The sequence below is a fragment of the Symphalangus syndactylus genome, chromosome 19 (assembly GCF_028878055.3).
Source record: "Symphalangus syndactylus isolate Jambi chromosome 19, NHGRI_mSymSyn1-v2.1_pri, whole genome shotgun sequence".
Lineage (NCBI taxonomy): Eukaryota > Metazoa > Chordata > Mammalia > Primates > Hylobatidae > Symphalangus > Symphalangus syndactylus.
The window spans coordinates 51,356,741-51,383,218 of NC_072434.2; the positions used below are offsets into that span (position 1 = coordinate 51,356,741).

The 26,478-nt window shown below is 39.1% G+C and overlaps 1 protein-coding gene across 5 annotated transcripts in view; it reads right to left on the bottom strand.

The window, feature by feature from the left end:
* The window catches only part of NFIA (nuclear factor I A), a 386,956-nt gene that overhangs the window by 85,518 nt on the left and 274,960 nt on the right, over positions 1–26,478 (bottom strand). For all 5 annotated transcript variants that reach the window (XM_063613343.1, XM_055234470.2, XM_055234468.2 and 2 more), the window contains one exon: positions 20,007–20,134. In XM_063613343.1, the coding sequence (XP_063469413.1) occupies positions 20,007–20,134 (128 nt within the window). The remainder of the gene's footprint in view (positions 1–20,006; positions 20,135–26,478) is intronic.

Here is a 26,478-nt window from a genome sequence, read left to right on the forward strand (position 1 = left end):
CTCTGGGAGCTCAGCGGGGCCCCTTGCTGACAGTTAGCTTTCAGAAAGCAGGGACCTTAGTCCCACATCCACAAGCAACTGAATTCTGCCAACAATCACGAGAGTTTGCAACAGGCCCTTGAGCTCCAGAAAGAAATGGAGTCTGAACAAAATTCTCATTGCAGCCTTGTACGACCTGAGCAGAAGATCTAGTTCAGCCGTGGCCAGGCTCCAGACCCATGGAAACTGTGAGATAATATTAATAACTGTGTGTTGTTTCAAGTTGCTAACTCTGTGAAAATTTGTTCTGCAGTAACAGAAAACAAACATGATATTCAAATACAAGACGACTGCAATGCTAGACATGTGTGTATTAAAGATGTTTACTGTACAATTATTACTCTCTATAATTCTGAAAGTTTCCCTTATTTTTACCTAATCCACCCTAGGCTGTACAGTCTTCCACTAGCCTAGTCACCCAGAGAAAACAGTAAGACGTATTCTTAGAAAAGGAACTAAAAAGTGGTAATTTTCAAGGGACATAAATACTTCTGAAAATTTCTACTTCTCCTGATTCTTTCAAGAAACATCAATAACAAAATTAGATTGAGTGACGTGAAAAAAAACTCAAAACAAATTCTCGGGGTCTTCCCTAAGAAGTTAAAATTTGTTTTAAGTAATTTTTCACTGCAATTTGATATCACATAAAATAAAAAGAAGAAAATGGAAAACCAATCATACTTAATTTCACCTCTCCCCTACTCCCAAGTTATGATATTTTTCAAACACTTTGACCAAGAACTCTGTAGTGACAATAGTAAAGGAAACACTGCAGGAATCATTAGGAAGTACAAAGCTGTTTTTTCTTCCTTAGGTATCTTCTTAAAGGGGATATTTTTAGGAGTCAAAGGAGCTACAACATTAATGGGAATGGAAGAGAAGGGAAGGATCACCATAAACTATAATTATTCCGGTGACAACCGAACAACATGCTGGATTTTTCAAAAGGAACTGTAACTTCTCAGTGTTAGTGCTTACTTTGTTAGAGCACCTATCCAAAAATTCATTCTCCTGTTAAAAGTATCCCTGGTAAGTGCTGCTCGGGACAGCAGGACCTTATCTTGTCTGTCGCAGGAGTTTGGGAGATGTAATTCCAGTTGTCAGAGAAGATATAACTGGTGTATGTTCTTTTCTTCAAAGTGACAAAGTCAAGACTAGAAAAGTTTAGTTTCAATAATGTTCATTTATAGTCACAAACGGAGAGAAACTCTGAAAGCAAGCAACCTCAGCACTTGAGTTTTTAAATCCAATACAATAAGCAGGTTAGAGAGGACCCCAAAATGTTACAAGTTTAATTGTTCATGACTTGGATAGTGTCCTGTTAATTGTCATCATCTAATTCCCAACAACCTATTTTTTTTTTTTTTTTTTTTTTTTTTTTTGAGACAGAGTCTCGCTCTCTCGCCCAGGCTGGAGTGCAGTGGCACAATCTTGGCTCACTGCAAGCTCCGCCTCCCGGGTTCACGCCATTCTCCTGCCTCAGCCTCTCCGAGTAGCTGGGACTACAGGCGCCCGCCACCATGCCCGGCTAATTTTTTTGTATTTTTAGTAGAGACGGGGTTTCACCGTGGTCTCGATCTCCTGACCTCGTGATCCGCCCGCCTCGGCCTCCCAAAGTGCTGGGATTACAAGCGTGAGCCACCGCGCCCGGCCCCAACAACCTATTTTTATAAGTGTTATTACCAGAACAACTATTACACCAAACTTAAAGGCTTAAAGGCAACTGGAAGCCTTCATCCATCAAGTGGCCTCAAGAGAGGCAGGAGGCAGCTACAGAGATTAAATCTCTGCATATCGATCACATCCAAAAACCAGGCTGAAAATAATAAAAGCTACAAATTATGGAGTACCCACTATGTGCCACGTACTTATAAATATCTCAAATCCCTACATTTTCTTTTGGGTTTTTTTTTTTTTTTTTTTTTTTGAGATGGAGTCTCGGTCTGTTTCCCAGGCTGGTGTGCAGTGGTGCAATCTCGGCTCACTGCAACCTCTGTCTCCCTGGTTCAAGCGATTCTCCTGCCTCAGCCTCCTGAGTAGCTGGGTCTACAGGCACATGCCACCATACCTGGCTAATTTTTTTTTTTTTTTTTAGTAGATACAGGGTTTCACCATGTTGGCCAAGCTGGTCTTGAACTCCTGACCTCAGGTGATCCACCCACCTTGGCCTCCCAAAGTGCTGGGATTACAGGCATGAGCCACCGTGTCCATCCCCAAATCCTTACATTTTCATCTGAGATAGGTAGGTATTATTATCCTTTCTACCAATAACTTAATATTACAGAAATTAGATAACAAGTGATGTTAAACAATTTGTCTAGGATCATACAGCTATTAGATTGTACTGCAGATCCAGGTCTCTCTGGTTCTCAAGTGCATACATTTTATAAAACCCTCATGTAGTTTCCCTAGTATACTATAAAAACAGTGTCCTATTTAAGTCAATAAAGTATATTTATAGCTGAAGTTTTAAATTTGGTTATCCAAAGGGGGAAAAAAAGGAAGGGCATATCAGATACAAAAGTGTATGCAAAAAAACCACTCTGAAGTATACTAGGAATCATTTGTCTTATATATCAAAGTTTTTTCTTGGCTTTAATAAGGATCAGTTAGGATTTTATCAAACACACACTGAATGAATTATCAGCAATTCTAATACAGAACCTCCACAAAATAAATATCACATAGATTTAGAAGAAGATAATGACCCCAGATGTTGAGTTGCAAGAGTATATAAATGTTTTACATTTACTATAGGCCTCTTGCCTATTCAACAAGTTGCTTCTTCTATAAAGCCTCCTGCAAACCATGTTATATCTCTATCTATAACAAGAAAGGACAAAAATTCTCCTCTTAAGACTTGTTGATAGTGTCCAAGCCCAGACTATATATTACAATGCAGTAATAAATAGCTCACTTAACCACAGGCTATAACACACACAATTATTTAGAATTCGGTAATTTGTAAAAATCAAGGAAGGCCCCCGAGTGTCTAAAGTCAGCATCAAAACAGGCAACTAAGTTGAGGCATTTAACTCATTGGAGAGTATATCTTTATAGAAACTAAGAAGTGTTTCAAGGAGAAGGCTGCAATCAACTGAGTTGAGTGCCACTGAGAGATCACGTATAATGAGGACAGAAAAGGGTCCACTGGATTTGGCAACATGAATGTTTCTGACAGTCTTGAAAAGTGAATTCCAGAAGAGTGAGGCACATAGAAGATAGGATAGCATGGTTTATAAAATCAATGGGAAGTGAAGAAACAGGGGAAATGGTGTAGTCAACTTCCATGAAATGAAGGAGGAATCTGCAGAGGAGAGCAGAAAAATAGGGTAGTGGCTACAGGAAGAGGGAGGGAAGCAAGGGATAGCTTTCTGAAGGTGGGAGAGAGTCCAGCATGCTTGTCTACTGATGGGAATGGTCCAGCAGACAGGCAGAAAGCCATGACTCAGAGGAGAGAGGGTGCCTGAGGCAGAGCAGTCCTTAAGTAGGTGAGAGGCTACACAATCAGTGAGTGGAGGAGCCAGGATTCGAACCCAGGAAATCAAAGCTCTTGCTCCTTTCAGTGTACCGTGCTACCAAGATCCCTACTTCTGGGTGAGGGCGCGGGGGAGTACTACTTATATATCTTATCAATACAAACCTATCATGAGCTGATATAAATCTGAACTATTAATGACACTTGAACATGTTTCTTCTTGCAAACATTCCAAGTCTTAATGATGCTAACTGCTTTGTGACTCTTCTTTTTTACACTCGGGCATTCAGATTCCCCTACTTCACTAGACCTAAGTGTGGGGAACAGACAGCCCAGCCATGTCCATCAGACTAATGGTGTCCGCATACATTTCAGTGACATTTTCAAGCCCAGGATGAATGCTGAGTACCAGTACCATCTTTTGCAAGTCATCCACCATCAGATTTACACTCAGACACATCTCTTCCAGATGCAGAGCTATACTGCACTCTAGTAATTCCCCCACAGGCAGGAACAAGACCTTTCTAGAACCATTTAAAGTATACCTTGTAATTCGATTATCTCTAACCATGATGCCAAATAAAGGCTGTGACTGAACAGAAGAATCCCATGGTTAAGGGACCATTCTGTTCTTGTGAGCATAAACACAGGCTGCGTGATACAAGGAGGTCGTTGAAGACACTGCACGTTTGTTAGATGTGTGTCCTAATGATAAAATCCATTAGGGTTCATTGTAATATAATTTTTTATGATTAGCATACTCAACGATAAAAAGGTAAAACAGACTATTTTGACTTTTAGCCTTTCTCAGTGAATAAAAATGTTTTAAAATCATTTTTATGATAGAGAGCATAAATGAAAGTTAATATAGCTTCTGAGGTTTATCCTTCTTACTCTATACGCAGCCATTGAAAATGAGCTAAAAGGATCCCCAAAGAATTATCACATCATAAAGAAGTTCAGGTAATTTAAATGGCTTGGAGACACCAGTGATTTCTTCAGTTTTTAAAAAATGGGAGTATGGAGTAAAAATTACATGGATTATTCAGGGGGAAAGAAACGATGAGTTCTGTAATATATTCCAAATGTTCATTTGTGAGTGAAAATTTACAACCAGAGAGAGTAAAGAATAGACACAAGGAAAATGTCATATAAAAATCTGGTTTCTGGGCCAAAAATAAAATCTCTTGACTAGTTGGGGGATTTCCTCTCCTTTCAAGGTAAACACAGACACCCCAGTGACAGGACTGAAATAAAAAAAATTGTGTTACATGCTCCATATACTTACAAGAGGTTGGAGATTCCCTACCCATTCCATCTGCCCCCTAGCCATCCCATCCCCCCATGTGTTCAGGAAAGGACTGATTTTGGCTCAACATAGCAATTATACGCATTCACAGAAGGACTGAGGATAAAGAAGACATTTCTGAGAAAACCAAATTATTTCTTTGCATAAACAATACATATAGTATAAAATAGCATAATGTTTTATTCATTCTCCTTAGATATCCAGCTGAATAGCAAAAAACTCAATCATACATATGTTTGGTTTATATCTGCCCTGCCCAATATGGTAGCTACTAGCCACATGTGGCTACTTAAATCTAAATTAATTAAAATTAAATAAATTTAAAAATTCAGTTGCTCAGCATAGCCACATTGCAAAGGCTAAGTAGCCATATGTGGCTCATGGTTAGAATACTGGATACTATAGACACAGAACATCTCTATCACTGCAGAAAGTTCTATTGGACAGCTCTGGTCTATATGACATGATACCAAATCACTTTTTCCTTTTTTGGTCATGCTGTACAACAGTAGATAAACCTTATTTTGCGTTGTTCAGCATGTTTAGTCTTTTTTTTTTAAACTTCCAAAAGCGAAACATATTCACTGTACAAATATAGAACTGTATAATGGGAAAAAAATGAAAGCTTTTCCTCTCCATCTCCAACAAGCTGGAAGTAACTCAGTGTTCAAGCTTGGTAAACACCATTATGAATACTTTCGTTGGCATATAACATTAGCCTTGATGATGTGAACTTAAGTATTTATTTAAATATACTCTCTTCTGTCAGTTAAAACATGATAGAGAGCTAGAGTTTAAGGGTCCTATGGATAAAATTTAATTGGAAAGAGATGCATAGTCTGCGAGGGTCCATGTTTGGGATACGCCTGTGCTGGAGCTCTATTAGTTCCAGTGTTCCTTGGATACAAGCAGGGCACCCAGCTAAAGTAAAAATGTGAAACTGATTGAAACATTTCATAAGGGAAAAAGAAAGAAAAATTTAGCCCTCTTCAAATTGCTTGAACTGTGAAATCAAGTAATGAACACGAGAAAAGGTTCTGTCAGCTAGAATCTGAGGCTTCATGTCGTCAGCATTTTCTTGCTAAATCTTATTATGGCAAAGCATTTGCTTTTTCATCTCTGCACTCTGTTCATCCCGCAAATAAACCGCTTTGACCTCCACCTGTTACTTAGCGAAATCTGCCTGCCATCCTTCAATAACCCCATTCTTTGCCTTCGAAGGCCTTTGAGTCACGGAGAAAGTGGGAAGCGAGTGTTGTGCAATGAATTGAGCTGCTATCACTTTATAAGTATTCAGTAGTTTACAGTTCAAGCTAGGAGCTACATAGCAAAAGAAAATCAATTTTTTTAAAGGTAGTGCTTATGAATACTGGAAGACGGCAATACATTCCATCATTTTAACCTCCAATTTTTAATAGAAAGAGGTTATCTCTTCAGCTCTTATTTAGTGCAGAAAACTTCTAGCCCATTCCTTATAAGAAAACCCTTCTCTGAAAGAGTTGTGCCTTCAGTTTAGGTAGATGAGCCAAAAGATCCCTTCAAAGCTTAAAAATACTTCAAATTCAAGTATGTTCATTATACTGATATTTTGCAAAACAAAATGAATGAATCACTAACCTCAAATGCAGCTTCATGGATGTAAAAGGACCACACTACTATTAAACACTATTAAAACAAACAAAAAACAATAAAAAGGGAAATAACTGTATTTATGTAAATCACACAACTACATGAGTCATTTTCTGAAGCACCGTATCTAACAAAATAGTTTGCTTTTTTTTTTTTTTTAACAACAATGACATATCAGAAACAGGTATGCTGTGTAAAGTTACACTTCTAATGATTAATGCTACATTCAACAGAAGAGAGGGTGTCTGTCTAATTATGTTAAATACTTATCTAAGAGGGATTAGTAGGCTGTTTCTGCTCACTGTCATTCTTTGTGACAACGTAATGATCCATTTACTTATGAGTACAATTATTAAAAAGCATGCTATTTTCTTAACTGTCTTCATATCTTAGAAATATTTTATTAAAAATTACTTATTTGACACTAAGGGTAAATGCTTGGCAGAGTTTGGCATATCAATTAAGTAAATGAGTTAGTTCCATCAGTCACAGTCTTTGCTGGGTGTCTTATTCAAGCTGGGTGAAACTTGATCACCACAATCCTTTCATATTGGAGTTAATGATTCACCCTTTTTTCTCCTCATCTTATTTGTCCAAATCCTAAAGTTTGGTTTTCACTTAAACTAAAAACTGCTCATGGCCGACATTTTCTCTGGAGTCATGATTTAACACTTCTTCTTCACATTCACACCTTTTTTTGGAACCGAACACAAGGATCCAATTTTATACAGGCAACTCTTCATAGACCAATCAGAACAGGTTGCTAGCTATATACCATCTTTTGCGGCTTCTTCTACTCATGCAATGAACTTTATCCAGTACTTGTGAGGAAAAGGTCTTTAGACAAAATAAAAACAAGAAAGCAAACCACATTGGGCACTACAACTAGGCTGGCTACCCCCAAACCAAAGGACTATTTCCATATGTGTCTAAATAGACAAAACTAGGTTCCTCTCTGTCTTTGTCCTTCCACTTACTAACTCTCAAATGACAATTGCCACCAACCTGGTCCTTGAGTGTGAAAGACAACCAAATAAGGGTATTGGGTGAAAGTTATTTACTGAATTGCTCCTTCAAGGAAAAGTTTATCTATGACTATAGCTTTTGTCAACTTAAGACAACTATCAAGTAGGCCAAGTGGCAGATAATGACGTTTCTAATAAATTATATCTCTGCAAAAGTCTTTGAATGTATGGCCAGGGCAAAAATTCTGTGACCCAATATAATAAATGTGTGTCACAAATATTTTTTTTTATTCTAAATGAAAGGTATGTTAAGGTTTCAATGCTGACAGACAAACTCATCAAAACATCAAGCACATCAAAAAAAGAAAAATTGCTAGTTAAGTCTTTTGAGGATAAGATTTCTGAGGAAAAAAAAATCCACTGGAAGAACGAACTCTTAAAATTAGAAGCAGGTGTCAGCACCATGAAGTGATAAATATCAAAGAATAACTGGCCCTGAAAAGCATTCTTAAGCATCCCATACTACTTTTAAGCCTTACACGTGGATTTTGACATTCGAACATGAAGTGTTGCTTATATAAGTCCCTAAAGAGTGTTAAGACATGAGGGGTGTTGCACAGCCATTTTGATAAATGCTCTCTTCTGCTGGGTTCATGAAATGGCTGAAAGGCAGATGGCAAATTCTGACTGGCATTAAGTCATAAGTAATCATGCTATCCTAGAATTCATTAATCTTGGAAGCTAATCATAGTTAAGTGATTTCTGGGTGGGGCTAACATGGCAGAATAGTCTGGTGCTACAGAAGACCCTTCAGATTAGAAATGGATATTGAGTTGCCATTCCTTGAATTTCTAATGACGTGAGTGCACTTCCAGCTACGCAAATGAAAACTTTAAACTACCTCTCATTTTTTCTTTCTCTTTCTTTCTTTTTTTTTTTTTTTTTTAGATGGAGTCTCGCTCTGATGCCAGGCTGGAGTGCAGTGGCATGATCTCGGCTCACTGCAACCTCCGTGTCCAGGGTTCAAGCGATTAAACTACCTCTCATTACATACAAAGTAGACAATACCTACAGACTGGAATGTTTCTTCAAAATGAAGAACAACATGCTTGGACCACAGTAAATCATCAAAGTGTGGGAGTATCGTCTGAATAAATACCGAACATTCACAGCTGTCTGGAAAGCCAGTTCCCCCCGGTGGGCTGAGCATGCTGGACCACAGGAAGAATTCCTCACTTGACAAAGACCAGAGAATCAAGAACCAAAGTAACACTGTATTTAAAAAACCCAAAGGTTTCAGAGGGGTTTTAACTGTTAAGAAAGGGAGGTCAGTGATACTTTACTCTTAAGCCAATTAATTGTATTAATATTCAATGAGTTTCGCCATTCTACCTCAGTTTAATTTTTCAAGTTTAACAGATGCTTCAACATAAAGTGACGCTTTATTCCGGAAGTTTTCTTCCACTTGAGATATACTTTGTGAATCAGTGCTGGAGACAGCCCTCTTCATTTCAGTACTTGGTGTGTCATTCAGGAATCCATCAGGAAATAGTTCCTGATTTATTCTGTCAACATGAGCATTTCTTGTAATCTTCCAGGATGTAATTCACCCAGCATTTTGAAATGGGTGCCATGTCTCTGATTAATTGATGAGTTTATGATGTATCTAAAATCCTTGGATGGACAGAGCTGGATAAATAGGCATTATTGTAATCCTCTGCTGAGCAGAAAGCAATTGGGATGTGCATAGCCTCATGAGAAACTGCTGCACAGCAGCGTGCTGCACACACTATTGATTGACTCCTGGGATCTGCATGGACCAAGGACTTATTTCTTCCCTCTCTCCCCAATTCCCCACGTAAAAGCCTCTTATTCTGGAGTGTTAACAAAATACTTTGTTAAAAACACTGATGGCCAAAAACCACAGAACTTTACTTCCATATAAACTGATGGTGCTGTATTTGGTTATTTAACATTTAAAGAGAATCATCAGTATGTAGGAAAAATATAAGACCCTATGAGAGAGAGAAATAAGTCTGCAAACAATAGTATTAGTGGTGTCACTTTTTTACAAATTAAATGAATGTATATGTACACACACATATATATTTATGTATGTATGCATATAGCTTAGAACAATGTGTGGCCCATAGTAAGTGCTCAATAAACATCAGTTATTGCTATTACTTATAAAACGCTTATATATTTAAAATTTCAGCAGCAGTGACAAAATACAAGCCAATATATATTTATTGTTAATCAACTTGTCTTGAGTCTATAAAATAGCTACACTGTGTTCATATAATAGAACAGAGGAAGTAAGATCGCTAAAGTATTTTCATCTTTATATCTGTGGTTAAAACTACCTTCAATTTAAGTTCCATAAATATTTAAATAATATTAGATATAGGAAAACATGATATACTTTTAGGTAAGTCTGATCTATTATCTATCTATCAATGATCGCTGTCTTTTTTCTCTTTCTTTTCTCCTCTTCCAACTATACTTTCTGGTTATTCTACCCTCTGGTGAATTTAATCTCCATTCAGATTAATTTTGTTCCCTCTAAGTAAATTATTTGCTTGTATTCTACCCAATCTATTATCTACAAATCAGAAAACTGTCTGTTTCAGGCAGGGGAGGCTTGGGTCCATGAGTATAGTATGATAGACTGTATTTTGTATATGTACTTCCTAGTATATCAGCTCTCTAGAAGCTTCTTAGAGATGGAGTAAGATTAGACTCTGATATTACGAAAGGAAGGAAATGGGCCAGTATTCATTGCTGCTCCTTTAACGATGAAATGGCTGATGCACCAGCTATTTCAAGCTGGCACAGCAGAGGACTGTGGTCTAAGCCACGGAATAAACTACTCACCCATATGAAGCTTGCTGTGCTCTACATCTTATGTATTACAGCCACTGGGTATTTATTAAACCAGTTACCCTTCCTTCCTTCATTGGGCTGTAAGCTCTTTGAAGGCAAGTTCTGTTTTGCTTATTTTCATATTTCTTCTATCATTTTTGCACAGTGCTTTGTATATAATAGATGCAGAGGTGTAAAATATGTTATCAAATAAATTTCACAGTATCTTAAATTCATATAGTAAGTTTAGGGTTTTCAAAGTATTTACCCCTAAGAAGGATATACAGTATTTCTTTACAGCGTTTTGATTTATTAAATATACTTTGCATATATTAAAAATATGTATAGTGTCCTGCACAATACTTTTACACAGAGCTGATGCTTAATAAACGGTAGCTCTTGTTCTTATCATCTCATTTGATCTTTTCAAAGCTATGAGTTAGGAAGGCAAGGCTGTTTTATTGTCCTCAATGTTTACATATGAGGAAATGAAAATTCAGAGAAGTAGTTTGCTAACATTCTCAGGCTTGCTCATGGCAGAATATGAGAATGACTAACTTTAAAAATTCTTAATTTGAACTTTTTCCTCTTTATAATACATTCTATTTCTCACCTATCTCCCTCCCCAGCAAGCCTATGAAGATTGCTGTGGTTGGAATGAAATTGGCTTTAATGTTCCTCCTTACAGTATGCTCCACCCAAGCCACACCATGAGTTGGCCACCTGAGCCACGGGGGCTGTACTGAGGATGGTGACAGGCACAGGGAGGAGGATTTCACATATAAACCTAATGTATACACTGCATCTCCTTCCTCCCCTTCTAGAATATTTACACAGCTTCATTTTCAAACATGAAATTAAAAATTTGGAGATTTGGGTAATTTATTTATTCAGACAAGACCAGCTGAAATGCAGCATCTGTTTTCCTGAGAGCTTCTGCATTCACAAAATTGTACATCTGGGTTCTCCGATGCAAGTGGAGCAACGCTCATTCGTTAGACAAACGTATACATCACTCTGCTTCTGAGCGCTTGATCCTACTCGAAGGACAAAGTGAGACGTGTGTGATCTCCATCTTATTATTTACTTATTTATTAGACAAATATTGATTGAATGGCTACTAAGTTGCCAGGTACTAGAGGCTTCAGGAATCCAAACAATTTTCTGGATCATGCTTTATCATATATGTATATAACACACACACAGACTATATGTGTGTGTGTGTATGAGAAGAATATTTCTTTTCCTCTAAGAGGTAACCTTTTAGATTCCAATTACAAGAAGCTGTTTTAGGCCCTTTTCTGACATTAAGAAAAAATAGCCTTGATAAAGAAGGCAAGGGATTTTTGAAGGGTGGTTACAGTGCTCATTTGGTAATACAGCTTTCCTGCATAACCCCTTATTTGGGTAAAATTTCTCTGATAAAGAAGGGTCCGTAAAGAAGAGGTCCCTTGTTACTGTACCAATGTCCCCTGGTGCACCAGTCTCTAATGAGCAGGTGCCAATATGAGAAGAGATCATAGAAGAGGATGTGGTCCTAGCTGATGCTTTCCTACTGCTCAATAAATGCAGAAGAAAAGCCAAGACATTGATCCCATGGCAATGTTCTGTAGCAGTGACTATTCCTATTCCAGCAGGAGATGATGGGAGATTTAATCATTTTCTCTAATATATGCTAGTGCAGTGGAGTGTCCATGATCAAAGCACTATTGTTACCAGTTGCTGACTTTTTACTGGCACTGATAATGGGTTTCCTCTTTGTCTCAGCTAGAAGTCTAAGTTGGTAGACTTCCTCCACTCTTACAATTGATAAATGACTGTTGGCAGTCAAATTAGGACCAGCAGAGTTGGGAATCCAAGTGAACCTAATATGTGATACTTAAAATTACAATGGCTAACATAAGTCTGCAAAATACAACTATGTTGCCAGTAGTTGTGACACCGACCCCTAGTTCTGAATGCCCTGGGTCGCTGACTGACCAGATGTTTACTGAAATATTCTTTGACAGACGCCTTTAAACAATTTTTTAAAACTGTGTTTCTTAATAATTGTGATAGGAACAGAGAACATGTTATTAAAATACTTAATTTTTTTTTTTGAGATAGGAGTTTTGTTTTTGTCGCCTAGACTGGAGTGCAATGGCACAATCTTGACTCACTGCAACCTCTGCCTCCTGGGTTCAAGCGATTCTCCTGCCTCAGCCTCCCTAGTAGCTGGGATTACATGAGGGCACCACCACACCCAGCTAATTTTTGTGTTTTTAGCAGAGACAGGGTTTCACCATGTTGGCCAGGCAGGTCTCAAACTCCTGACCTCAAGTGATCTGCCCACCTCGGCCTCCCAAAGTGCTGGGATTACAGGTGTGAGCCACTGTGCTCGGCCTAAAATACTTAATTTTGACCTTCAAAAATGAGAACAACTTACTCTTTGCAGAGAAATGTATCTCTAAAAATATTTTTAAAAATAAAACTAAATTTATTCCTTATCAAATTTGACTTCAAAACTTTCACTAAACTGTTTTGAAACTTTTAACATGTTGGTGGATGTAACTGTGTCTGTTAATTGTTTTACAATCCCAGTATAATTGAAGGCATTTGGAATTTTGAATGTTTTTCTATAGGAGAAAATTTAAGCAGCCTCTTATGCATATATTTCAAACACAGTACTGAACTTCACTGAAAAGTACTGTAATTTCATGGTTTTTTTTTTACAATAAAAAAATTCGCTTTACTTTTTAGGCCTGCCAAAACTTACTGATATGTCTGTACTTAATGCAGATGCGGTCTCAAATCTGAAAGTGGTGCAACGCAGTCATCCGTGAAGCCTACTGGACCCCTGGTATAAAAGTTTAACTTTGGGGACAAATATAACCTGAGAAAGGCTCACAGAACAGCCACAGAGCTGCCTTTCAACTTAGGAAGAAGACTTAAATTTATATATACTAACAATCAAAAGACTAAGAGACAAGTCTCACTTTCAAGTGAGACATGGACATTTCTCAGTCTGATTCCATCTAAATCCAGTTTAACTGCCACCTTTTAAGGAAATTATCCCTTATTCTCCAGATTTAACAGCTCTTTTCTTTTACTCCTGTGACACTTAACCCTGTCTGCTTTCAACTACCCTCAGCTGGGTAAGCCTGGCTGCCTCAATAATCCTAATGACGATATTTCACGTGATTAGAGAATATTAACTTTCACAAAGGACTTTGGACTTCATTACCTCATCTGTCGTAACTTTGTGACAGAGATGGAGCAGAAGGAACAGTTCCCACCTTACAGGTAGTGACTGACACTTGAGGAAATTCGGAGGTTTGCCCTTGGAGACAGGGACTTGCTGGAGTCCTCTCTGTATCTACTCGACTATACTGCATACAATCAGCACTTAATAAGGATTCAACAACTTGGCTTGACTTTAATGATAACGATTAGAAGACCAGCCATTCCTTTTCATGCAGCAGGCCCTAAACTGGAGGAATATGGGACAGAGACAGAGACAAGATAATTGTTTTTCTTATAGTGAGGTATCTAGAGTCACCCAGAATCTAATCTTCTCTAATCTATTTGAAAATAGGCTAGATTTCTACCTATCTAGAATTGTTTTAAAGAGAACCTACTTTAACATAGAGAGAACGGTTGGGGAGCATGACATTTAAAGTTAAGGTGGCTTCCAGACAAGTACTGAGTGGGGAGAACCCACCTAAAGGAACAAAAAAGCAGCCTAAATCAGTGCTTTGCAAAGTGTAACATGCACGAGCATCACCAGGAGATCTTGTTAAAATACTGTTGGTCTAGGTGGGGCCTGAGATTCTGTTTTCCTGTTTGTTTCTCTTTTCTTTTGAGACAGGGTCTCACTCTGTTGCTTAGGCTGGAGTGCAATGGCACAATCATAGCTCACTGTAACCTTGAGTTACTGGGCTCAAGCAAGGCTCCTGCCTCAGCCTCCCTAGTAGCTGGGACTACAGGCACACGCCATTATGCATGGCTAATTAAAATTTTTTTTTTTTTTGTAGAGACAGGGTCCTGCTGTTACTTATACTGATCTCAAGGCTGATTTCAAGCTCCTGGCCTCAAGCAATCCTCCCACCTTGGGCCCCATGCCCGGCCAGGGTTCTCTATTTTTAGTAAGCCCCCAGGTGATGCCATGTTGCAGGTCCTCAGACCACACTTTGAGCAGCAAGGGTCTGAAGTGTCTCATATGGGTGCTCCTTACACTTGTAGAAGAGAAAATTTGGTACGGAAATCTGAATTTTTCACAAGTAAGTCAGGGAGGTTGTCTATAGTACATAAAATGTTCTACAAAGGATTCACTATTGGGATTCTTAATATAGAGCTAATACTAAACAACGAACTTAAAAATAATACAGAATTATTATTTATTATTTTTTTAAAAAGGTTTGATTCACTTAAAGGAACACACTTTCAGGTGAGGGATACTTGTAATAAAGTCAATGCACTGCTGCTCGTCAAGAGGTCCTTGGCTGAGCCTAAGCAATTGTTCTGCTTACGACTTGCTAGTAATTGGATTTGACTGAAAGCCTGCAAATTGAAAGTGTAGTAAACACCAATTCTGAGAGTATTCTTGATAGCAAATTCTGCTTTCAAGTTTATTGAAAGCACCCCAAATTCTCTGCTTTATCGCTTCATTCATTCAATCAATATTTATTGAATACCTATTATGTGCTAGACACTGTTATGGATGTTAGAGATACAGCAATGGAAAAGACAGACTAAGTCCCACTGTTCATGGAGTATATATCCTAGAGAGAGAAAACAGACAATAATAGCAGAGAGATGGCCTGGCGTGGTGGGCTCACACTGGTAATCCCAGCACTTTGGGAGGCTGAGGCAGGAGGATCACTTGATGCCAGGAGTTTGAGACTAGTCTGGCCAATATGAGGAAACCCCGTCTCTACTAAAAATACAAAAATTAGCCAGGCATGGTGGCGTGCACCTGTAGTCCTACCTGCTCGGGAGGCTGAGTCAGGAGAATCACCTGAACCCGGAGGTGGAGTTTGCAGTGAGCTGAGATTGTGCCACTGCACTCCAGCCTGGGCGACAGAGCAAGACTCCGTCTCAGGAAAAAAAAAAAAAAATAGTAGATGCAGATGTAAGGAAACAAAACAGTGTTGTGAGTTATAGGATGATGGAGGGAGGGTCAGCAGCTATTTTAGATCACTGAGGGCCTGTGTGATGAGCTATTATTTGAACAAAGACCTAACTGCTGAGGGTAATTTGATTTTATAAATGAAAATGATAGTTTACTTTGTTAACAGTTAATACTCTTTGCTTATATATTGTGTCCTATGTATATTTAATAATCTATATTTCTTCTCTAGATTAAGTTGTATGACAAGGCTTTGGGATAAGGAAAATCGAATGTTTTTCAGGTCTCTCTCATGAGTTATTTATTGTTTCTTATTATATATATATATATATTTTTTTTTGACGGAGTTTCGCTCTTGTTGCCCAGGCTGGAGTGCAATGGCATGATCTCAGTTCACTGCAACCTCCGCCTCCCAGGTTCAAGCAATTCTCTTGCCTCAGCCTCCCGAGTAGCTGGGATTACAGGCATGCAGCACCATGCCCAGCTAATTTTGTATTTTTGGTAGAGATGGGGTTTCTCCATGTTGGTGAGGCTGGTCTCGAACTCCCAACCTCAGGTGATCCGTCCACCTCGGTCTCCCAAAGTGCTAGGATTACAGGCGTGAGCCATCACGTCTGGCCTTATAACGTTTTAACTGAAGTACCAGTCCAGGACACGAGACCCTAAAATGCTGCTCCAAATGTTGATGGTAAAAGAGGTTATTGAGTATAGAAGATAAACTTAGACTATGAAGTCAGATTTGGTTTCAAATATGGATTTTGGATCCACAGATTTACTATCTGTGTGGGCTTGGGCAAGTCTCTTGACCTTTTATGAATCTTTATCTCTTTAGAGGCAGGATCATTATATCTTGCATATTTTAAAGGAGGTTAATTTTTTAAAAACCTGGTACACAGTAGGTACTCAATTGTAACTAGAATTTTTCCATATATTTGAAAGCAACATGAGTGTCTGAACCAATGTGGGTGCTGTCTATTGGTTTCTTTCCTGTTTATCTGCATTATCAATTTCTCTGTAATTCTTCATCTGTACAGATAAACAAGAGTTGATGGTATGTGCATTTGTGCTTGATAGAATTTCATAGGACTCGTTTCGTCAATTCATGATTTGCTTCAAAGCTTTGTATCTAACCCAGTTTTGAGATAACTGGGAAACAAAACTAAGTTTTGTTTCAGCATTGTAAAAGAAGCAAAAGTCATTCTGAAGTTGTCTGATGTTTTTAAACTAACATCATCTTTAATCTCCTATGCCCTTCTTCCCAGATAATAAGAGCTGTGCACTAAAAGTGCTGAGATAAACTAATGGGGAACAGGATACTACAAAAGACATTTGAAATAGCCGATGTAATTTACTGCATGTCTGGTTTGTTTTACTTTCCATAATCTTCCTGTTGCTCTAGGAAATTTGTCTCTTCTGGCAACCTTTGGCCCTCTTTTGGCCAGGGAGTCCTGAAAAAAGCATTTTAAGGCAGGTAAACGGAAACCAAAGTGTTCTGAGTGAGGAGCAGGTACAGGCCTTGCTTCCTGTGTCACATCTGAGGCATAAACACAGTATCCTTAGTACTTGTTTGAGAGAATTATCCCAAACGTAGGCAACCAAGAGGCTGCTGGTGCATTCAGATATACATAACTCCCAACCTATTTCTGAAGGTAATTTACATGTGAACCACTAAAAGCCTCCTACTCGATTAACTGTACCCCTGGGGAAAAGCTATGCAGGCCTGCATAAGTGTGGGAACAACATAAAGGTGCTCTCTGTGCCAAAAAGGGGATTGGGCTTTATGGAAAATCCCCAAAAAGGACCATCTGGCAGCATAAATTATCCATTTAAAATGGCTGGTGTGAGTTAATGACACCAAAGTCACCATGAACATGTGCAACATCCTTCAGCTGAGTTTTAATGTCCCCTCAGGCCTTGTTGCAATTATGACTTTCTGTGCTGAGTATGGCCAAATGTACATTTATCCACTGTCCTCTATCACTCCCTATAAACACATACCATGAAACTGCATTTTTCTGTAATGAAATGGGGATAGAGAACGGAGAGTCAGTCCAGGAATATAATTATGAGGGATTCTCTAAAAACATATATGTGTACGTACCCACACACACCTCTTACCAAAAAGGATTCAGCCATTAAACTTTAGTTGTTTAATGACTACAAAGGATTCAGGTATTCAAATGTGAAAATTTATGATCGTTTGAATCATAATGTACAGATAGGAATAGGAATTGCTCTGAATAAAAGAGTCACTAGGTCAAAATATTCTGTAATAATCAATCAACCTCCATAGCCCCCAATATACCCAGAGGAAGTAAATGTAAGGACCTAGAGCTCAGCCTCATGATGGGGGAGCTCTGAGTACCTCAACCTAATAAAGCAGCTTCAATATGCACAAAAATGCATCTACACAATAATCAAGCACAAATGTACCAAACCTGTATGTTTAATTCTGATTTTCACTGAAGCAGGTAAATTGGCTAGGGCTCTAATTAGCCTTTGAAAAAGGGTTCAAAGAAGTTTTACGTCTTTTAATTTTTTAATAGCACATAAACTTTTCATTGGCACTATACAGAGGTCATGCTGACGATGCAGGTAGTGGCAGTGAGAGTCAGCATTTTCCTTCTCATTTAGGACTGGGACTATTTCTTAGGCACTTTAGGTGAACTGATGTGAACACAAATGCAGAGAAAAGACGATGTGTGACCTTCATAGAAGAACCACCACACCTTGAGTGCTGTGGTTGGTACTAATTAGAAACAGAAGGCATGGACGACTAACGCCACCATCTCCGCGCTTCCCATATCACCGTATAATGATCTGCTTATGTGTTTGTTTCCCACCTCTGATTGTGAATTCCTTGAGAGCAGGGGCCATAACCTTCCCATCTATCCTTGAGTTCCCAGAACCTGGCATAGTGCTTCATACAGAAAGTCCCCAGTGAAGACCATCCAATGAGTGAATGAATGAGAGACTAGGCAGAAGCAAAGCAAAGAGATATTTTTGCATTTTAATAGCAGGGGCAAGATAAAAGACACGGCCAATGGGCCTGAGGTGTTTTTGTTTTGTGTTTAATTATAATACAGTAAAATTAACTTGAACAGGGAGGTATGTACTTCTGTGAATGTTAATGATTGTATAGATTACTGTCACCACCACAATCAGGATACAGAATGGTTCTATCACCCCAACATTTTCCCCGTGCTACACCTTTATAGTCACATCCCCTGAACATTGTCTTTTGAAAAAAAATTTAGGGAGGAGATAAGGGAGCTAAGATTTGTAGATGAAGAGGTTGGTTCAGAAATTTTCTTGGTGCTCGTCTGTACTTGCAGGGAATTAACTCTGAAGCAAAAGCTGGGGAAGAATGGCTATAGAACAATATTTTCATACTTACTCTATGTTAGGTAGTAGCTATGCTAGGAAATAGCTATTAGTACTGTCAGATTATAAAAAGGGAGACACAGGCTCAGAGAGGCTAGGTAACTTGCCCACAATCACACAGCCAGCAGGAGTTGAAGCCAGGTTGACACTCCAACTATCTGATTTCAAGGCACATACTCTATCCTTTATACCCGTTGGACTTGCCATATTCAGGAAGCCATTGGAGAAGATTCCCTCTAACTCACATGTTAGACATCGGTAAGGGTTTCAAATAGTTTTTGTGATCAGACTTATTCATATTACTCCCAAGACTCCAGAGTCAAGATTAGACTACCCCAGGAGATTAGACCAATAGTCATCATTTGTTCAGTTTAGTACAGATTAGAATAAAGAGAGTTGTTCCATTTAAATAGAAAAATAATCATGATGATATCCAGTAATAGGAAAAATATTGCAAAGTGTCCTTATTATATAAAAATCTGACTCTAAACTGTAGCACAAGGAACCCATTCTTCTTTTGAATATTATCAATCCTGCTGAAAAAGTTGATAGATTTTTATTAGGATTAAAAGATAATTTTAAAAACTAAACAATAAGATAGTATAAAAACAAAAACAATTGGGAGGCCGAGGTGGGTGAATCACAAGGTCAGGAGTTTGAGACCGGCCTGGCCAACACGGTGAAACCCCGTCTCTATTAAAAATACAAAAATTGACCAGCTTGGCCAACATGGTGAAACGCCGTCTCTACTAAAAATACAAAAAATTAGCCAGGCGTGGTGGCGGGTGCCTGTAATCCCAGCTACTCGGGAGGATGAGGCAGAAGAAGGAGGAACCAGGGAGAAGGAGGTTGCAGTGAGCCAAGATCATGCCACTGTACTCCAGCCCGGGCGACAGGGCGAGACTCTGTCTCAAAAAAGCAAACAAACAAAACAAAACAAAACAAAACCAAAAGCAAATCAAATGCTGGATTGTGGTGTAGGGGAAAATATGTAAGAGTAGAAAATCATACACCATCTCACCAGTCTTGCATTTCAGTTGAATTACTACTGCTTTGCACAGCCATCCTTTTATGAATGTGGCAATCAGATTACAATACAAACGAGTGCTCGTCCTGAAAAAGTGAACTACCTTGAGCTTTCTTTCTTCACTTTTATGCATGGCATGGGACCCCACATGTATTTTCAGTTTCACAGTGTTAGCCACATGCCCGTGCCCCCACTCTGCTTACCTGGCTCCACTTCATGCCATCCACTTGACTGACTGCCACTTCCTGGGGAGCGCCCTTGGCCTGTATAAAATGGCTCCTCACCAGGACTGTCCATTTCATCCTCCACAGACTTGAGGCGCTTTGTGGAGCTGAAATAACAAATGGGTGCATGTTTAAAAGCAATCGCAACCACCTTTCTCTTGGACACTGCACCTCTGGTTGAAAGAAAGCCAAGGGAGGAAGCAATTGGGCAACTTAGCGTAGTTCTAGGACTCTTTTTAAATTTCTGTTCAGTCTGGTGAGTCACTGGATGTAGAACAAAGTCTTGGGTCTGTGTCGTTCCAAGTGTCTGAGTTTGATTTTTATTGTCAATCAAGTTGCTGCTCCTGCCACATCCTGTTCCTGTTTCCTTTGAGGAATAAGTGGCTGGCTCTAGCTCCTGTCTCCACCTAGAAGTGTTGGGAGTAAGGCCACATATTTCCTATCTCCACAGGTGGTGGCTGGGGCCTGGCCATCAGCAATGAACCTGGGCATCAATTTAATCCCTGTTAGAACCCCAGAAAGGATAAAAAGCAGGGCTCGTGATCCTTCAAGAAAAGCTTGGATTGGGCTGGGCATGGTGGCTCAAGCGTGTAATCCCAGGACTTTGGGAGGCTGAGGCAGGCTGATCACACTTGAGGTCAGGAGTTTGAGACCATCCTGGCCAACATGGTAAAATCCTATCTCTACTAAAAATGCAAAAATTAGCTGGGTGTAGTGGCGGGCACCTGTAATCCCAGCTACTCGGGAGGCTGAGGCAGGACAATTGCTTGAATTGAGCGGTGGAGGTTGCAGTGAGCCGAGATCGCACCACTGCACTCAAGCCTGGGCGACAGAGCAAGATTCTGTCTCAAAAAAAAAAAAAAAAAGAAAAGAAAATGAAAAGTTTGGATTGCTTTTTTTTTTCTTTTGCCACATTTTCCCATCTTCCACTTGGAGTTGTTCATTCAAAAAAACATTTACTGCACAGCTAGTCCAGGTCCTGCTCTAAATACTAGAAATAAATCAGTGAACAAAACAAATAAAAAGGAAGGAAGAAGGTGTGCATTGTCCCCTGAGAACAAGAGACATAAAAAAAAGTGGCCCAAAGACTTTTATGTGCTTTCTCTATACAGAGATTATCAAAACAAAGTTTTATTCCATCAGGGTAGGGATTTTCATGTTTTGGAGAGGTATGGTCAAGAAACTTCCAGAATATATATCATTTTTTCCAGTTGAAGGACTGAATATTCTCCCCAATTTGAGGCTTCAGGAGTGAAAACGTAGTGAAATGCCGCCTGCTGCTATGCTTGCTGTAGTTGTTTTAATTGAATGCCACAAAATCAGGAAGTTTTCAGGGGTGATGAAACTGTCAAATCTACCCATATTATTAGGATGAGTAGATTTCATATCTACTGGGAGTGCTTATTGGGAAATCTCTTCTTCACGTTTCAGGGGACAGAATTTTTCGTATGTTTCATTCGTGAAATACCTACTGTGTGCATCCTACATGCCAGGTGCTGTGCAAAGTGCTGGGATATAGAGATGAGTCAGACATGGAGACAGAGAGGCAAACAAAACTGTGCAAAAGAGAAATATAGGAGTTATGATGGAACCACACACAGGGTACAGGGGGTCACACAATGGAGACAGTGATGAGCCAGGGGTTCGGGAAAGGCTTCCTGGAGGAAATGGCTCCTGAGCTATCTTTAAGAGTGTCAAGGAGACAGGGAAGAATGAAGGAAAGGGCAGAGGCAGGGCTGCTATACAGCTGATGTACCACTCAGGCAGCCATTTGGTATTAAAAATATTATCAATGGGCAAACTGTCATTGTCTCAAACTCCATACATTTCTTCCAACCTTGCCTCCCCTTCTTTGTCCCAGACACCCTCACAGTCCAAAACCTAAAGGGTTAACGTCTTGCAGATCAGGAGCATTTCAGGACCCAGCCAAAGAAAGCCCTGCAAGCAGGGCAGTGTCTGTTCTAATTGGTATGCTCATGTCACACAGGTTATCAGATATTTCGAACATAACCCCCAGAAGGGAGGAGCCTATCAGGAAGAAGCCACATCGTGAGTGAAGTGTGATATGTTCGGAGAACTGCCAGCTGTTTAGGATGGCTGAGGTGGGGAAGAAGGGGCACAGCGAGTGAGAAGGGTGGAGGTTATAGAAGATACTGCATGTCTGGACTTTCTCCTATAAGCAATGTAGACTCCCTGAAATAGTCTAAACAGGGAATGACAGGGGAGTTATATTTTAGAAAAGTTACTTTGGTAATTGTGCAGATGATAGATTTAGGAAGGCAAAGGGGAAAACAGGAAAATGGAGCCTGGGGCAGGGAGACAGTTAAGCTATTGCAGCGATCTGAATGAAAAAATGTGGAGGGCCAATTTATGGCAAGAAATTCTAATTATTAATGTTGGCATTCCAGTATTCTTAGCCATTAAGTTCTATTCTCATTAAAGCCAGACCACAGGAAAGCAACATAACTGTGCCATGCTAGCTTAGTATTCAAAGGAAATGCCTTTAATAGCTTATTTAATGTTCTTTGCTTGGCTTTCCTTGAAAGTTCAATGAAAAATAGCCACTGAAGAACTTTTCTATATTTTATGTAAAACTACATCTAATGGGAGTCCTTTATAAGAGGATATACACAGAGAATTCCTTACAAAACATAACCAGAAAAATATGGTCTCTTTGAACAAATTTATCTTGTTTCCTTTTATTAGAAATGCAAACTATATAACCCTTTTTGCCTTGGCAACCAGGAAGCTCAGGGCTAAACTTAAGGCATAACTCTTGGTTCAGGCTCCTGCTATAACAATTTTTTTCCACATGGTTTCTGGCCTCTTTCTACATTTAATATTACCTGTTGTTTTAAAATGGAAAGCCACTTGAAATCATCTCGGAAATTAGAAAGAATACATGTTAGAAAAAAATAAACATCTCCCTGAAGTACTCTGGCAAACAAAATGAGAAGCCTATATGTTCTGATGGGGCTGTAAGATCTTCAGGGAAAATGACTATATACTTTCTAATCTCTAGTGCCTACCACAGTGTCTGGCTAACAGAAGATACTAAAAAAACTGCTGAATTGGGCTACTGACTTAGAAACAGCCATACAAATACATGTGACATGGATACATCCAAGTATCATAATTCAATTAGATCTAGCCCCAAAGGCCAACTCCATTGTCCATCATTCTCCTATTATTGATACTTTTCTGAGTTTTTAAAGATTTTGATTTCCTTGGCATCCTCTAATGAAATGCAAATACCCCAAGCCAGTATTAAATCCTAGAGTCGAAAGATTCTATAGTTATCAGTTGATGCCTTAGTTTGAAAGCAAGGATTTTCAGAAGTTGACAAAAGAGGGCTGGGCACGGTGGCTCACACCTATAATTCCAACACTTTGGGAGGCCAAGGCAGGAGGATCACTTGAAGCCAGGAGTTCAGAGACCACCCTGGGCAACATAGCGAGAGCTTGTCTTTAAAAAAAATATATTTTTTAAATCAGCCGCGTGTGGTGGCAGATGCCTACAGTCCCAGCTACTTCAAAGGCTGAGGCAGGAGAATTGCTTGAGCTCAGGACTTCGAGGTTGCAGTGAGTTATGATCACTGCACTCACCCCGGGTAACAGAAAGAGACTCTGTCTCTATTGGAGGAAAAAAAAAAATAAACATCTGGAGGGAGCATGGAAAAGAGGAAAAGATCAGGAACGAAGCAAGTTAGGAAGCATAGGCGGAGGCTTCCGAGAAAACTTTACTCTGACTTCACAAACTTTTGACAGCTGGTTTATCTTGATAAAGTTTTTTGGAATAAAAAATGTATTGTATCCCAATTTTTACACTGCTCTTTCTATGATTTTGAAGATGTTTACCCTGAAGGGGTACAGAACTTACAGTCAGTACCATTGCATCACATTATCTACCTACCTATCTATCTATTGAAATGAATCAGTCATTGATTTTGGTTTCTTGCTCTTTCTAACACACTCATTTTATTTTCCCAGAAACACTTGAGGGAAGCAGGAAAGTATCTGTAAGATCTACACAAAAAGTGAGGATGAATAGTCTCCTAAGGAGTGATGCACTATCTCTTCTTGTATGTGGAATTTTTTCTTGTATTTCTAGCAATTATATCTAAAAAATAAGGTAAAAGTATTACCTTAATTCCAAATATCTTAATTCCTACTCTGTAATTATGGCCTAGAAGTCTTACTTAGCATTCCTAAGACTGCAAAATGCCTTAACTTTCCTGAGTGTTCACAGGACCCTGAACTGAAAATTCCCACTTCTCAGTCTCTACCTCTAGATTGTAAAGCCCCTCTTATTTGACTTTACACCCGTGGTGCCAAGGACGGTGTCCTTGTTTCTTACTAATAATATTTGCTGCTGAATGGGAAGAGTTAGATGCTGTCATTCAAGGGACTCACTGTCTAGATGGGGAGGCTGCACACGTGCTGGCCTCAAAGATGGTAAGAATAACTCAAGATGGCAAACACTAAGTGCCAGGGAGGAATAGAGATGCTAGAAACTCCTTTTTTAGGATCTCATATTCTATTGTTCCTTACTAAAAGAGTCAGTCCTGTTCTCAAGAGGATTCTGTGTGAAAAGAGCATATTTTTAAAGTTCCAACAGACCTTAGTGTGAATGGAGACTCCTCTATTCACTAGGACTGTGACTTTGGGCAAGTTACTTAACTTCTCTGAGCTTTGTGTTGCTCCACTGTTTAAATGGCAACACTGTGTATGTTGTAAAATTATTGTGAAGAATAAATCAGAACAGGTATACAACTCACCTAATATGGTGCCTGCCACACAGAAAATGACCCATTAATATTGGCACAGCAGGAAGACATATTGATCGGTGAACATTTCCATATATAAATCTGAGATATTCTTCTGGGCACACTTTCTAACCTGTACATCGTTAATTCTGCTGAATCTATGTATTTAAAGAATTTTAAAAATCATCCTAGGAAGAGCCTAATGAGAGTAAAACAAACATATTACCGGGTTATTAACCACTGATGCAGGTTATAATTAGCTCCTTATCAGGGTTAGTTATTTGCAGAATATGAGAACGACACTGGCCTTTTAAATGACATTCGTAATGAGCTTTCCTCTCAGAGAGTCACAAAAGATAATAAAACATAGCTGGAGAATTGTGTGAAAACATAAAAAGGGGGAAACACTGTTTGGGAGGTACATGGTACATGGAGGGCACACACATGAAAAACAAACAGCCCATAAACTTTTAAATTAACCACTGCCCACAAGTATTTGCAAAGCTTTTTCATGTTGACTGAGTGCAGTTACACACAATGTCTCTCCCATCAGCAAACATTCAAAATCCTCAAAATGTATTAACACCCAAATGTATTCACAATCTCTATCTTCTAATATAAACACACTTTGGATGTGTGACTTTTTTGTCCCCTGAGGAGCTAATACTACAGGGAACTAATGGGAACATTTGAACAACACGAAAGATGATGGTAGGATTTGGTAGTTATATTAAGGGAATACCTGTTTCTTTAACTGTCTTCAAGGTATTAGTGATGACTAAGTTGATTTTTTTTTTAAAAGTAGTGATGTTTAAAATATATAAAGGCAAGGCAAGAACGAGTGTGCATCAAGGAAGATTTCTATAATTTGGGCATTGTTTTAAATCATGAGACTCAGGTACTTGCTTTAGGAGGAATATACCTTCGTCAGACATTTTTCTGCAAAGTACACAAACATTAAAGATCATTCTGTACCATTCTATTCTTTGTTGTCACAGTCCAGTGCTAAAGCCAATTTGTAAAAGAATACTGTGGGTTTAATGCCTAATCCCTTTCCTTCTGGTACAGGTTATCTAGAGACAACACGATCTTGCAAAAATGCTTCATTTTGATTTTGGCTTTGTGACATTAAAGGGAGCAAGAACCCCAGAGTCATTATCAGGTTACACTACTCTAGCTTTACTGTTTTTAAGGTCTCTCAATACAATGGGGTCTGTGGTCTGGCCCCACCCTCACTTGAGCTTATGCAAGTGACTGCTTCCATTTGTATAACCTCACACCAGGATATCAAATGGGTTTCACCTTTCAGGACAACTCCAGTAAACTGGATATTGAGAGCTTTGGGGGCTCAGTGGGAAAAGAGCTGGCACTGAGCTGTAATGTCTGCTGTGGGCATGACACTGGGACTGTCACCAGTGTTCACTTCCTGCCAAACAAGGCAAAACATATGCCCTTTGCTGCAGTCCAGCCTTGTCCTTCATTTCCTGAGAACATGTTATGTTCATCATCCATCCTTCCTCCATGCCTTTGCTCATTTTTCACCCCACCCAGAATTCCATTCCTTTTCCTTTCTATCTCGCCAACCCTAACCAACATTTAGAGCTGGAAACAAGGTATTCTTTTTGGATAAAGCTCTCTTTAACTATTTTTAGCCTGTGTCACACAATTTAGTTCACAGTTTTTTAC